At 40.6% G+C, this 15,143-nt stretch overlaps 1 protein-coding gene across 1 annotated transcript in view; it reads left to right on the forward strand.

The window, feature by feature from the left end:
• The first annotated feature begins 547 nt into the window (after positions 1-547).
• Tmem178a (transmembrane protein 178A) overlaps positions 548-15,143 on the forward strand; it is a 59,868-nt gene continuing 45,272 nt past the window's right edge. The window contains exon 1 of the mRNA XM_027934608.2: positions 548-947. Within this exon, the coding sequence (XP_027790409.1) occupies positions 548-947 (400 nt within the window). The remainder of the gene's footprint in view (positions 948-15,143) is intronic.

The raw sequence follows: 15,143 nt of genomic DNA on the forward strand, positions 1-15,143 counted from the left end.
GAGGCTTCAAGTCCAGGGCAGGGATATAAAGAAACACGGATCCAGAAAGCAGAGGGACAACAGGAGTGGGGAAAAGAGCGACAGGACCAGTTGGAGAAAAGTAAGGGGAAAGTAGAGACAGGGTTAAGGGGAGAGAGGAAGATGAGAGTGAGAAAAGTGAGGACGGCGGGGAGCGATTGAAAAGGCATGAGCTCTCCAGAGAGAAGGGCGGACTGCTGGACCTGGAGATAGGGCGAGGGGCGAGGGGAGTGAGCGGCAGTGGGGCGCCCAGAGTGAGGAGAGGGGGCTGGAGAAAAGGAGGCGGGCAGGAAAGTGCGAGTGGTGCGGGGAGGGCGCGGAGCCTGGGGCCGGGGAGGGGGCGGAGGGCGCGGGAAGGAGAGCTGGGCGCGGGGAGCAGAGCGAGCGGGGCGGGGAGGCCGTGGGAGGGAGGTGGGGGGCAGGTGGGGGGAAGAGGGAGGGAGGGCGCGAGGAGGAGAGCCGAGGCCAAGTGCATTGTGTCTGGCGGCGGCGCGCGAGCCCACCGGCGGCTGCGGCGGGGCGGGAAGCCATGGAGCCGCGGGCGCTCGTCACGGCGCTCAGCCTCGGCCTCAGCCTCTGCTCCCTGGGGCTGCTCGTCACGGCCATCTTCACCGACCACTGGTATGAGACCGACCCCCGGCGCCACAAGGAGAGCTGCGAGCGCAGCCGCGCGGGCGCCGACCCCCCGGACCAGAAGAACCGGCTGATGCCACTGTCGCACCTGCCGCTGCGGGACTCACCCCCCTTGGGGCGCCGGCTGCTCCCGGGCGGCCCCGGGCGCGCCGACCCCGAGTCCTGGCGCTCGCTGCTGGGGCTCGGCGGGCTAGACGCCGAGTGCGGCCGCCCACTCTTCGCCACCTACTCGGGCCTCTGGAGGAAGTGCTACTTCCTGGGCATCGACCGGGACATCGACACCCTCATCCTGAAAGGTGAGCGGCGGGCGCGCCCCGCGTCCCGGCTGCCGCGCGTGGAGCGCAGCCCGTGGCTTCCCAGGGGCGCGCCGGTCCCCGCGGCCACCTCCCCGCCGCGGCCCCGCGCTTCGCTGCCCGGCACATTCTTTCATCCGTCCCCGCCGCCTCCTTTCTCCATCCCGTTCCCTTTCTTTCTCCTCCGCTTCTCTTCCTCTTCTTTCTTTCCACGATTCCTCTATCTTCCTCATCCTGCCCTTCGTATTTCCCCATCCTTCAAGTCTGTGCTCTACCCCTCTTTCCTGCTTTTGGCTGCCTCTGGCCCTTTTCTTTCCCTCTCTCGTCCTTCTCTGTGCCCACACCTGCCTGACTTGGGATGCTTGTGTGGATTTTCTTGACGCCTCCCTGTGAGGGCAACAGTCAAAAAGACTCGATTTTTCCCCCATTGGGTTCCTTTCTTCAAGTTGTGCTTTCCTTTTATCAATACCTTTTGGAAGAAAAGCGATGCAAACCTCAAAGGAGGTTTGCAATCTCTTGGATTGCGCGGATGTTGGTATCAAACTGAAATGATGTGGGCACTCCACCTTGGTGGGCTCCTGGGGAGATAAGGAAGCCCCAGAACCTTCCTCCAAACACCCGAAGTGCAGGGTTTGTGTGGATTGGACTTCGTATACCAGTAGTTCACTGGGGTAGGCATTTAAAGGCAGATAGGACACCTGCGGTATTCAATGATAATGACCCACCCGCACCAATCCCCTGCCCCATGCCAACCCTCCTCAGGAACCTGGCAGAAGCTGAGGAGAGAAAATAGCCAAGCCCTGTAAAGTGGATATTCCAGACGCAGCATAAGTCTTTACATATCACTCTCTTATGTTGTGACATCTTCTAAAGAAGGTTATTTTTATTGTTTTGTTATCTGGCACTGAGTTTGCTCTTCTGAAATCTATTCAACACCTGGCTTCCACGCATGTAATCAGATAGTTTGAATTCTCTCTCTCTCTCTTCTTTTTTGTAATTCCACTCATGCAGAAACATCAATGTGACTATCCTTTAACTTTCAGAACTCAACCCCTAACAGAATTTTTTTTTCCTTTCTGAGAGAAAAATAAATAAATAAATATCTTCTTCCTTTGGACTCATTTCAAAAAAGAAAAAGCCCAATGTCAGTACATTTTTAATATTTAGTAGCCATTTAGGAAGGCAAATGAACAGATGTACATTAAATTACAGCTTGAAATGGATTACATAGAAAGGAGGTTAATAATGTGTTGGCTTTCTGAGTCTTGTTAGTTGGCGTATTCTTCATTTCTCAAACATGTCAACTTCCTCCTTCCCATGGCTAACCCAGCTGGGGACTGCCATCCAAACTGTCTGTACATGGAAGGACTCCAGCAATTTGGGGAGAATTGGATACAGTAATCTTCCTTTGGAAAGCGCACCTTTTTCTTTTCTCTCCTAACTTGCATCCATCTCTGGTTCCTCCTCATGAAGATGCTGCATAATTAATTCTGATAGTAGCATAGTACATGAACAAACTGTAAAAGCTGAATTTGGAGGCTCAGTTATGGAATGCTCATTTAGGCAAAGCAATTTTGAAAGCTAAGCAGTGTAGTCTGTCTTTGGAAATGACAGAACTGCATTTCCTTACACTCTTTCTATGCCTAGAGTATTTGATTGCATGTAATTTGGGTATAGTGTAATGCCTGAAACAGCAGGGCAGAGTTCAACCCACAGTAGGAGAGGGACTCCCACAAGACACTGCAGAACATTTCTGCAAATGCCCTCACTACCTGAGGCATATAGCTCTTGTACAGTTCGAATCAAATGATCTTAGAAGTGGAAGGACTTTAGAGGTCAATAAACCCAACCTTTATCCCATTGTCCTACCTCCCTTCTACAATCCTGACAGAGGGTTGTCCAGGCCAGCACTTCCATTAGACAGAACCCACATACTCGTTAAAAGAATTAGAGTTTTCTAGTCATGAATGCATCTTCTAGATGAAAACAATCTCAGATTTACATTGACAGTGTTAAGCTAAACCTTTGTAGAGACCACTGAAGAGTTTGAGGTTGTGATCAGAAGACCTGGGATTCCTCCCTGGCTCTGTTGCTCAATTGTAGTTTGTTCTCCCACAAGTGTCCAAGCCAGGAGCAAGGATGGCCTTCAGTTTTGTTGTCCTTACCATTAGGAAGGCTGACTATTCTTTAGAATATGATCTAGTTCTCACATTTATCACTGTTGCAATCATAACAAAGTAAATTTAACTTTCTGGGAAATTAATGAGCTGGCACTATTAAGAAATGAGGAGCTTGGAAGAAAGGGTGACACTGGTCTGTTATAGAATCATAATTTGTTGTTTGGGAGAAGGTCAGGAATGTCTTGGGTACTTCCAACAGTACTTAGTGACTACCCTACCTTGTGTTGGTTATATAACTCTTCTGAATCTCAGTTTCATCATATGGAAAATGAATGGATGACATCAACAGCTTCAAAATCCTGATTCTCTACATAATTTGAGAATGTCATCAATATTTTCCTATCTCAGATGATTTTGGAATCTGTATTGGGTAAATGTTATTGCCTGTGTTTAGGTGTCTGACATTAGCAGCAGTGGTATGAATTCCCTAAATGAGCCATATAAAAATAGAAACTGGGGGCTGGGGTTGTGGCTCAGTGGTGGAGCGCTTGCCTAGCATGGGTGAGGCACTGGGTTTGATCCTCAGCACCACATTAAAAACAAATAAATAGATGCCGGGTGTTGTGGTGCACACCTGTAATCCCAGTAGCTTGGGAGGCTGAGACAGGAGAATCACGAGTTCAAAGCCAGCCTTAGCAACTGTGAGGTGCCAAGAAACTCAGTGAGACCTGTCTCTAAATAAAATACAAAACAGGGCTGGGGATGTGGCTCAGTGGTAGAGTGCAATTGAATTCAATCCCCAGTACCAAAAAATAAAAATAAAGAAACTAAAATAAAGTTTCAAAGAAACCGACATTACATCTAATTTAAAACTTTGGAAAACCAGAATCCAAGTTCTTTTCTTACTTTTCTCTCTGAATTACTTTGTTTATGAATCCTAACATCCTATAGATATTTTAATTGTTTTGAAAAGTTGACTCAAAAGAATGGGGAGGAATAGGAAAGTGGTATAAGGTCTGCCTGGCAGGTTTAGTGAGCTTTTGAGGAAAAGAAGTCAGCTTTTTTCTCTGTGGACCCACAGGACAAAGCCAGGAGGTGGGTGAAGGTTGCAGAGAGGAAAATATGGAAAACATTATCACCATCAGGATTATTTGCATTTCTTATTACTGGAGGCAAGACAAGGATTTCTGAGAGATGTGTAAGAGATAGAAACATACACTGTGAGCAGTGAGAGGTTAGTTTAGAAATGATATGTATAGACCCTATAGTATTAATCTACTTAAGAAAAGCCACATGAACCAGAAAAGCATTGATCTTAATGGAGCTAACATTTGGGAGAATCATTAAATTCTGATTTTTTACCATCTCATTATGATTCCAGTTCATTTCTATCTATCCCATACCTTGGAAGTGTTTAAGATTGGACCTCAGAGGTAGAGGGTTTGCCTACCATGCGTGAGGCACTGGGTTCAATCCCCAGCACCATATAAAAATAAAATAAAGATATTGTGTCCATCTATAACTAAAAAATAAATATTAAAAAAAAGATTGGGCCTCTAACCAGAACCTTCAACAAGAATGGAGGTAAAATTATTGATACATTCTTTAAAAACCAAGACTAGATCCTTATGCTACTCCATCAAGCTGATGAAGAACAGTTAACTCACCAGTATAGTTTGAGGAAAGTAGTTTTTCCGGTAGGTAGTAAGTTCTCTTTACAGCACTGTATTCACCAATCCACACTTCTCTATCTTGCACACCAGGATGAAATGAGAATTTATCAAATGCTTTAGAGATAATTGGTTTGCACTATAATTCTGTAGTTTACTATCCAGCTCAATAAAATACCCATAGAAACCTATTATGTACAAGGTAATGCCAGGAAGGTTTTGGCTACACATATGGAGTTCTGATGTGTTTAAATCTAAATTATTCTTCCATATAGGCCCTTCTTGCAGCCCTGGCTAACTTTCGACACTAAGGAAGATTCGCTGGTCAAAGGACTGGCTCTGAGAACATGAAATGAAGTCATCTTTCACCCAGGCGTAGGAAGTCTGGAATCGCTGGGGGAGCCTTGTGGTAGGGACTTGAACAGATGGACTTAAAGCTTAGCCGTTTTGGCATCCCTGTGCCATTGGGAGTGTGGGGGAGGTTTGAAAGAAACCTTTATGTATAAAAGTCATAAAAAGCTTATAAGGCAAGTGGGTTTGCATGATGTATGTTTGGGTCCCAGGCAATGAGAGGAGATGACCTAAAGATAGATTCTTGATTGATTGATTCATTCATTATCTGTTTATTCACCCAACAAATAGATACTGGAGTATTGACCTAGGTATAGGAGATTCATGTAGAGTGAACAAGAAGGATCAAATGCCTGCCTTAGAATTTATTTCAAGTAGTGGCATTTGTATGTTGTAGTGGATTACATAGTAACTACTTCAAGTAGGTGTGGAAGATTACCTAATGGAGGCAGAGAGCGCGTTGGGAAGGATGATAGTACTGGTGAAGTAATGACAGAAAATCTAGTGCGAAGTGATGGAGCGCTGTGCCCTTTGGGGGACTCCTGGCCATTCTGTTCTGAGTACAATACATGTGTTTCAACTAGGGGATGCTTAGTAAGATAGGAAGACAGATGGAAGGAGACTCAGTGGGAATGTTACATGATGCTTCTTTCAGTTACTGAAAGCACTGACTTTAACAAATAAACATTGATAAGACTTGTGAATACACCATGTAGAACTTTGGAGAAATCAATTTTGAACAGGAACCCGAGTTACTGAAATTATATTGGAAGTTCCAACTGTTCTACTAGCTTCAACTTGAAATTTTAAATTAAAAACAACATTACCTTTCAAATGCATGTACTTTGTGCATGTAAATCAAATTCTTACATTATATACTGCCTGCAGTAAACAAAAGGAATATTAATGTTGTAGTGTTTTGTTTTTATGAAATTAAAAATGATCGGATTTCAGAAATGTGAAGATTATCATTCTATAACGCATCATGTTAACTTGTATAAATCATTTGGGATTGAGTTCTTGAGACTTGAAATAAAATATGTCCTTGTGATTTCAGAAGCATTTTTCTTCTAATGAGATAAACAGAGATATCAAAGACAGTAGGACATAAATACTTTGTCATTTTGTTCTGTGTAAGAAAAGGAAAGTAAAAGATTTGGTAGGAATTCATTGGGTCTGCTCTTCACTGTGCTAATGATTTATCTGCTTCCCCTGTTGCTTATTCTCCATGAAATTAATAGTCTGTACAGGACCCACCAAGTTCTACCTGACACAGAAATAGATTGATGATTTTCTTCAGCTCATTTGTAGGCCAAAGTATCATTTGTGTTAGAATAATTATCTCCCAAGAGCAGATGTATCTAGGGAAGCTGAGAGGCCAACGTTCTTCCTCCTCCTGACTTGGAAGTTCACGGATTGTTCTCAGACCTTCTCTTGGCCTAGAAGATGCTGCTGGAAAAGGGATTCCTCAGGTTTGAGGATGCTAACATTGCAATTTAAGACTTCCTTTTCTTTTCTCTCTTTACTTTTTGAGGCAAGTAGTGTCTGAAATTTTTTTTGAATATTAAAAAAAATTATTTGATGCTCATATAAACATAATTTATATTTACTAATTTTTAAATTAGGTGTATGAACTGTACTAACATATACATCATGAAATGTAGACATTAAATGAACCTTTTTTTTTTAAATTAAACAACTGCCAATTCATACTACTCAATTAATGGCTACATTTGCAGTTTCATCTTATCCCATAGTGTATTGAAGCTGTGCACACCCAAGTGTGATAGTCAACACATTCTATTGCAAACCCTCATAAAGGTGATCTCAAAGAGAAATTAAATTCTTGCCACTCTGCCATCAAAAGAAAATACTTGCTGCCATTCTTGCCATCTGCACAGGAAATATCTTTTAAAAATAATTTGTAAACAGAAAAGTGGATGGTACTTTAAGTGGTTTGTGATCAAAATTTCCAGAATCAATGACATTTTCATTCACCATGTCTTGTGGATAACATTTAGCAATGGCCATGAGGGGAAAGATAGAAAAGTTTTTGCTGTGTCATAGAAAGTTCACATCTAGTTATATCCAAGTCACTGTGACTTTTTTTTTCCTTAGCTACTGATTTTTCTTCTTCAAAGCTCAAAGAGAGCCCTCAAACCCCATCAGGCAGACTGATCATAATTGCAAGTGTTCTTGATTGCTGTACAAGATAAGCTTTTGTTGGAGGAGCATCTGGAGTCACTGAGATTCCCTGTGTCACAGCTGAGAATGAGATCCTGAGCGGTGGGAACATTGAAATGGTTAAGGCAGGTCACAGGGTTTTTCCAACTGTTATTCAGAATGAACTGTTCTTCATCTGTGTGAACACCTGCAGTGCTTTGTACTCCAGGTCATCAAATTATGTAATCACAGATTACTAGATTACAATCACAGATTGTTAATCTGCGCCCTCACCAAACAAACCATGACCTTGGATTGGCTGTCTCCTTGTGCCCAGAGTCCACCTTTCTTGTGTCCACTTTATCTTTCAGGGAAATTCCACTGTCTTTCTTTGAATCTCAATTGTGTGGATATCTGGGGTCCATTTTCTTGTATATTTTGCTGATTCAAAGAATAAAAATAGATTTGGTTTGATCATCTTCTTCAGTTCTTATCCCCTCCCAAAGCAACTGGTGGGGTAGAAGGAGAAACGAGGATTGGCAGATAATACAGAAGGCAAATATGTCTCTTGCTGAGCACAACATTAGCTCAGTATTTTGGTAATTAAGATAAGATCACTTTAACCATGTAGGTTTTAACATTTTCTGCTTTAGGTTTTAATTTTTTTGTTTTCCCTATTATTGTTATTTGTTTGTTTTAAAACATCACACCATGGATATTGTCTAAGGCTGTGTGTAGCTGGTTGTAAAGATTTTTATCAAAAAATAAAAAGCATTTTAAAATAGGAAATGGACTTTATCTTTCAAACCTGGTAAAATTTATGACAGTTTATTCTTTTGTTCTCTCATAGCGTTTCCCTGTGGTTAAAAGTGATTGCAGTGATTAATCTGTTTTATTGCAAGTTTTAACTAAAAGGATGCAACTGAACTTCTTGGAGCCTGAGAGAGTCTGCGTCGGCAGTGGTGAGGCTGACAGCCTTTGTTTGCTGCAGAGGTACCGGGAAACTACACGCTGTACTCCATCTTTCCTGTAACTCAGCCAGATAAGCTGATTGCAGACCAAACAATAATGTCATGGGGACACCCATCAGGGAATGCATTAGCAAGTGAAAAAGGGGGAAGGATACAAACCATATTTCTTTCCCTTTTCTTGAATTCCTGAGGACACACTGAATTATTTTCTATAACTTGCTGGATGTTTCCCAGTGTTCAGACTTTTTAATATGTTGTTTATAGGTGAAAATCAATCAAGTCATTTCCCTGCTAAGAACCAAAAGGATATTATGTGGTTCCTTTCAGTTTCTCCAAGTTATTTGATACTATACTATACTACTATACAGGTAGATAGGGAACAGACTCCAGAAATTCTGGAAGTGGCAAATTGTGTGTATATGGATAATTCTAGAAGGTGCAATTATCTCCTTACAATAGGTCACTCAACTGCAAATCAACACTGATGCTTTCATCCCCCATGCAAATAAGCACTGACTTACATACTTAGGGTCTGTAAAAACATCAGAACAAGAAGGATAGAGGGAATCAGGGTGGGAGGCCCATTTGGCTGGGATCTCTTTTGTCAACATTTTAAGCAATTTTTATTTGGTGTGGGAGATGTGAACATTTGCTTCACTCACAATCAGTCAACAAATGTTACTGTTAGAATTTTCTTTCTCTCTCTCTCTCTCTCTCTTTCTCTCTCTCTCTCTCTCTCTCTCTCTCTCTCTCGTAAGAGCCTGTTTAGTAAAACAATAACAACAATAGCAACAAAAACAAGCAAGCAAGTAAGCAAGCGAGCAAACAAACAAACACAAACAAACAAAAATAGAGCTAAATCCTCTTAGTTTCAAAGGATTGAGCTTTTCCTTATGGCACCCAGAGCCGTGAAGAATGGGGTCTGAGTCAATGGGTTAGTCTGAGTTTGAATGCCTTTTCTTTTTAAGCCCTCACAATTTTTTTTTTGGACCAGCCATTGAACCCAGGGGTTCTTAACCACTGGGCAACAACCTCATCTTTTTTTTTTTATTATTTATTTTGAGACAGGGTCTCACTAAGTTGATTAGGGCCTTGAAAAGTTGCTGAGACTGGCTTTGAACTTGTGATCCTCCTGCCTCAGTCTTCCTAGTGTCTAGGTGTGCACTACGGTGCCCAGCTAAACTGTCACAACTTTGAAAACTGCCTGCCATAATGTTTACCATTGTCATGAAATTTTAAATATGTGCATCACGTTAAATATCATCAAATGAAGTTATCCTGGAAAAAACAACACAATTGATCACTTGTGATTGGAAAATTATAAAACAGAACATCAGAGTAACAATTTAACATGGCAGAAGATAAACTGCTACTGCTGGTGGTGAGGGACAAAAATTATAATGGCCAATTGGAATGAATATTCGAGCCCATGCCAGTTGGAGCTCAGTATTTGTTTTCTGCCACTGATAATTAAGAATCATTTATTGCAGGTGACTTATCCTTAGTGTTTAACATATTGTAGGAAAACTATAATTTCAGAAAATGGACGTATTGGTTGCAGGAAGCTCACAAGTATTAGAAAAATAAAGAGGTAGGCTGAATGAAAGAGTGGCAGGAAAAGCAATAGTGACTGCTAACATGAATGGTTTTGAAAAATGTGGTTGTGTTTTTTTTTTTTTCTTTAGATGTTCTAAACAAAACAAAAGCACAAGGTAACCATTTACCATTCGCAGTTACAGGTAAAATCCAGCCAGATGAAGCTGAAAAACAAGCATCAAGATCATGTTATATTGACTTCCTGCTTTTCTCAAAGGTTACCTTTTCTTTTGGAAGGAAACTCAGACTAGTAGTAGGCAAATAGGTAAGCACAGGAAGAATCAAAGACTCAAAAGGAACTTCAAGCAGAGATGCTCACCAGATTTTTATACCATGGTGTCTGTAATGGGTGATTTGCACTTGAGTAGCAAACTCTGGTCAATTACATGCAGTTCCTCTCCCTCCCTCCCTTCCTTTCTGAAAGCTAATCAGAATGCTTGTGACCAAGGGAGATCGGCATAATCTCAAATTGGTTCTAATTTGTAAGACAGTATATCCTTAGTATATCCAAAGAAGGTTCCTTGCTTTGGTAGGGGGTATGGGTGGGATTTAATTCAGACTACATTTTTTGGAGCTTGGGTTTGTATCAGGGGCTGATGGATATTGTGGCCTGGGTGCTTGACTCCCTCAAAGTCATCCCTGGGCACCACTACTGTTTTAGAAAACTGGCAGCTGTATAAATAACTCATTACCTGTTAGTTCTCTGAGCAGGTCCCAACACACCTGATTTGGGAAAATTCAGAATAAAAATTACAGTAGGAACCATAACAGGGCACAGTTGTGTATGTCCTCCAAATGTGATAGAGTTATTGAATTAAATGTACTTGAGAGTTGTTAAATAGAGTAGTTCCCTGTTCTATTTGGCGGTGCATACAGATGATTGTGCAGTAATATTTTGATTATGCCATGAGAGAAATTGAGTGCTTTTTACTAACAGGCCCTAGATTTTCATTTTGAAAATTTGTGGCATGGGTGCTTTTTAAATTATCACAATTTCTAAATTATCACAATTTCTTGTTTTAGCACTCTTCCAGTTCTATTTGCAGGTTAAAATGGCAGAAATATTTTTTTCCTCTCTGATCAGTTCCTCTATGTATATAGTTTTCTGGAAATGCTTTTTTTTCTTTTATTTCTTCCTCCCAATAAGAAGGAGCATTACTGATTAGGTATGAAACATTATAATTGGGTGGGTGTAAATTTAAAAAATGAAGCTAATAAAGTGCTTAATAAACATTTATCCATTCCTGCGGGTGGGTTTATTAGTTAAGAATCTTTTAGTGTCCAATAAGAGAATACCCAAATAACAATGATTTAGTCTACAAGTAAAATGCATTATTTTGCATAAGGATATATCTAGAGGAAGCCAGCACTGGTAGTGAATTAAGAGATTTGAGCTGGGAGACTTCAGAGTCCCAGCATAGGCAATTTTGCTTAAAAGCCTTGTCTCTTTCTGGTCATAGTAGTTCTGTGTGTCCTTTCCTCACATAGGAACAAGTCAAAGACTAGGAAAAAGGAAAGGCCATTTTTTTTTTGTAATTAATACATACACAATCCCCCCCCTTTTATAATTGTTTTACATACTCCAGTTTTTATAATCAATATGATTTCTCATTGGTCAGAATTATGTCACATGACCGTTTTTAAACCAATCTCTGGCAAGTGGAGTGGAATTACCATGATTCTCTTAGGCCGATCAAAGTGGTACTCCGTGGGGTTGGGGAGGGGGCCAGTCTCCTCAGGAATCTCTTGGCCGCCTGGTTTCTGTTAATCAAGGAACAGTGGCTGCCATACACCTATAGAGGCTGCCACAGCAGGGGTATTCCAATGGCATTCCCATCCTACCTGTGGTTGTTCCATAGTTTGACACTGCAAAGAGAACCCAGATTTCCTTCTAGCTCTCCCAAGTATACCACTGTCTCTACATTCTGCCCTGATGGACACATGGAAGTGCCCTGAAAGCGCTATGCTTTTCTTTTTGAAGATCTGTTTGTGTCTCTTTAACCTCTAGTGGCCCAAAGGTTACAGTTGTTTCTAAGGAAGTTTATTTATAATTGTACTGTTAAAATTGAACATAGAATATTTGCAACTGTGCATCTGAGAGGATGTCCATGTGCTCTATGATCAGATGGTACAGTTGTTAAAATTTAATACACATTAGAGTAGTGAGGTCAGTGCTAAAGGGCTTCCCATACACACAGCCTTTGTCCCCACCTCCACACCCACCCCACCCCACCCCACCCCACCCCCCCAAAAAAATAAAAAGGAAGTTTAGCCTACTCCAGAGAAGGCTGTCATGGAGATCATTATTCTGATCATGCCCAGCCCCTATCCATTTGTAAAATCTGTCCAAACCATGATATGACTTGTTTTAATTTCTTGATTCCTTAGGGGAAAACAACAATATGTTTCATTCCAATTCCTTGACTGATAGATACTGAGGGGCCATCTTTACAATTTCCATGTGATATACAACTGTAATTATTTTTGAGAAAGAAACTTCGCAAAACTCTCTTTGCTATTGCTCATGTCCTGGTGTGTGATAGAGGCACATATTCAAGATTTTAGAAATTAATCAATTCAAAGAAAAGCCAGTATCATAATCCTTGAAATTTTGTCAAGAATCCTTTGCTTTTGAAAGTACAAATCTAGAAGACCATCTAAGGAAGTGATTGTTTAGCAGTATATGTGTCTATGTTTGGAGAGCAGGATGGACACAGGGCATATGAAGATGAACCCCAGTCATCTCAGCAGGAGTGTTCATGTCAGACCACTCCAGTGAATTTCCGGTTTCTAGATGGAATTGCTGTGTTCCTCCTGGATCTCTCATTTGACACCGTGAGGCCTGTTTATTAAAGCTTGGCACCTTCTAGGGCAGGAATTACGAAGCAAGAAAGTCTGAACTGTTGCAGATGGGCTGAACTAGCAGGATTTTAGCACAGAAGCCTCAAAAGATGGTGTAAAACCACAAGGTATGTGGGTGGGCATATATTTGGACCACCAGATTGCATGCCAACTTGTAGGTTCAGGAAAAAAAAGGCAGTAAGAGAGCAGAAAGAAAAAAGGATAGGAAGGCTGGGAAGGAGACAGGAAGGAACAAGACATTTGGCGGGTCTTTGGGGAACAATCTCTATACGATCTTATTTTCTTAAATACCCATTAGATACATTTAACTTTCTAAAATACAGTATTACCATGTCTTTCCTTTGACTAAAACTCTCTGATGGGTTCTCCAATAAGCTAAACATAGAATTACCAAAACCCCCAGCAGTTCCACTTGTAGGTATACACCCAAATAAATTAAAAATGGATACTTAAATAAAAACTTTACATAACTCTTCACAATTGTACTATTCACAATAGCCAAAAGGGGAAACAACCCAGATGTCCATCAGCTGAGGAATGGATAAAGAAAATGTGTATGTCCTTACACTTTTATTCCTTTATATGGTGGAACCTTGAAAGTATGCTGAGTGAAAGAACTTAGACTCAAGAGCCCACATATTGTATGATTTCATTTATATGAAATATCCAGAATAGACCAACCCAGAAAACAGGGAAGCAGGAAATAGGGAGTGATTGCTTAGTGGGTATGGGGTTTTCTTTTAGGTATGAAAATGTATGGGAAAGAGCTAGTGGGATTCGATCACACAAGGTACTAAATATCATGATGTTGTATGCTTGAAAATGGTTAAAATGATAAACCAAAAAAATAACAACAACAAAAGACCCCCCAAATGTCTGTTTTTCTACTGCCCAAAGCTTCAAGTCTAAATTTCTTTGGTCATAAAAAAGCTTTTGCCAGGGCTGCAGTTGTAGCTCAGTGGTAAAGTGCTCGCCTAGCATGTGTGAGGCACTGAGTTCAATCTTCAGCACCACATAAAAGTAAATAAATAAAATAAAGGTATGGTGTCCATTTATGACAAACTTTTGCCATGAGGCTCCAGCTACCTTGCTGATTACATGCCCAGCCTCTTCTCCATGAAATCAAGGGTCAGGCTACCTTAAGACCATTTGCTGTTTCCGCTGTAAACGTGCCCTTTCATGTTTCTGTGTCATTGCATATCCTGTTTTTTTTCTGCCTGAAATACCATCCTCTCTTGACATCTGCACAGTGCCTGCTTTTTCTCCAAAGCTTAGGGCCATTGTTATTCCTTTTCTAGCTTTTTCTTGAATCTACCCTCATTTCCTGCAGAATTAATTGCTTTATAGTAGTTTGGTCTTATCCACAGTTTTGCTTCCTTGGTCAACTGCAGTCTAAAAATATTAAATGGAAAATCCAATAAATAAATAATTCATAAATTTAAGTTGTGCACCATTCTGAAAAGTGTAATGAAACCCTGCACCCTCCTGCTCTGTACTGCTCAGCATGTGACTCATCCCCTGGACCAGTAAAACCGTCCTATGCTACCTGCCTGTTGGTCACCTAGTATCCTTTGTTATCAGACTGACTTGCAGTAGTATCTTGCTTGATGCTTGGGTTCAAGTAATCCTTATTTTACTTGATAATGACCTCAAAGTGCAATAGTAGTGATGCTGGTAATTTTATTACAGTATATCATAATTGCTTTGCTTTATTATTGTCATTAAACTCTTATTTGCCTAATTCATAAATTAAACTTTATGAAAGTTTTGTATGTGTGGGATAAAAATATGGTATATACAAGAGTCAGTACCATTCACAGTTTCAGAAATCTACTGGGGGTTTTGAGCCTCATTGTGTGTTATATATCTTTCTATTATAGTAATGTGTACACTGTACTGTAGTTTATTTCTTTGTCTATTTTACTCCCTACCTTAAGACCAAGAATATTTGCTGCCATGCTCAGTTCCTGGTGCATGGAGATCTATTCATAGAAGGGCTATTAAAAAAAATTGCATTTGATTGATTCAAATCACAGTCATATTGGATCCATTTCTTTCTTACCTACTTCAGAGTTTTAATCCGATTCAAGGACAAGGAGAAGGGAGAATTATTCTGTTTTCAAAGACTAAGACACTAATAATTCAAAGAAGACAAAGTACTTGGCATTAAAAAAATAGTAATAGATGTTAAAAAAAGATGAAAATCAGCATTCCTTGTATGCTTTTACCTCCCAAGGATTCAAAGTTATCAGTATAAAATTAAGAGAACTTCTTTATGAGGGCTTTCCTCATAAAATGCTCTTAATCTTTATCAAAGAGATTATAATTGTTATTCAGATTTTCTTGTCTTTCTGCTTATCTCTAGGAAGTCCCACTGTCAGGAAGTGTTTCTTTGTTTTCTTTCTTCCACAGGAGCCAGTAGGGTGGTTTTCAAATCATTGGAACTCAATATACTGGTAGTATTTT

The sequence above is a fragment of the Marmota flaviventris genome, chromosome 14 (assembly GCF_047511675.1).
Source record: "Marmota flaviventris isolate mMarFla1 chromosome 14, mMarFla1.hap1, whole genome shotgun sequence".
In the NCBI taxonomy this organism is placed as follows: domain Eukaryota; kingdom Metazoa; phylum Chordata; class Mammalia; order Rodentia; family Sciuridae; genus Marmota; species Marmota flaviventris.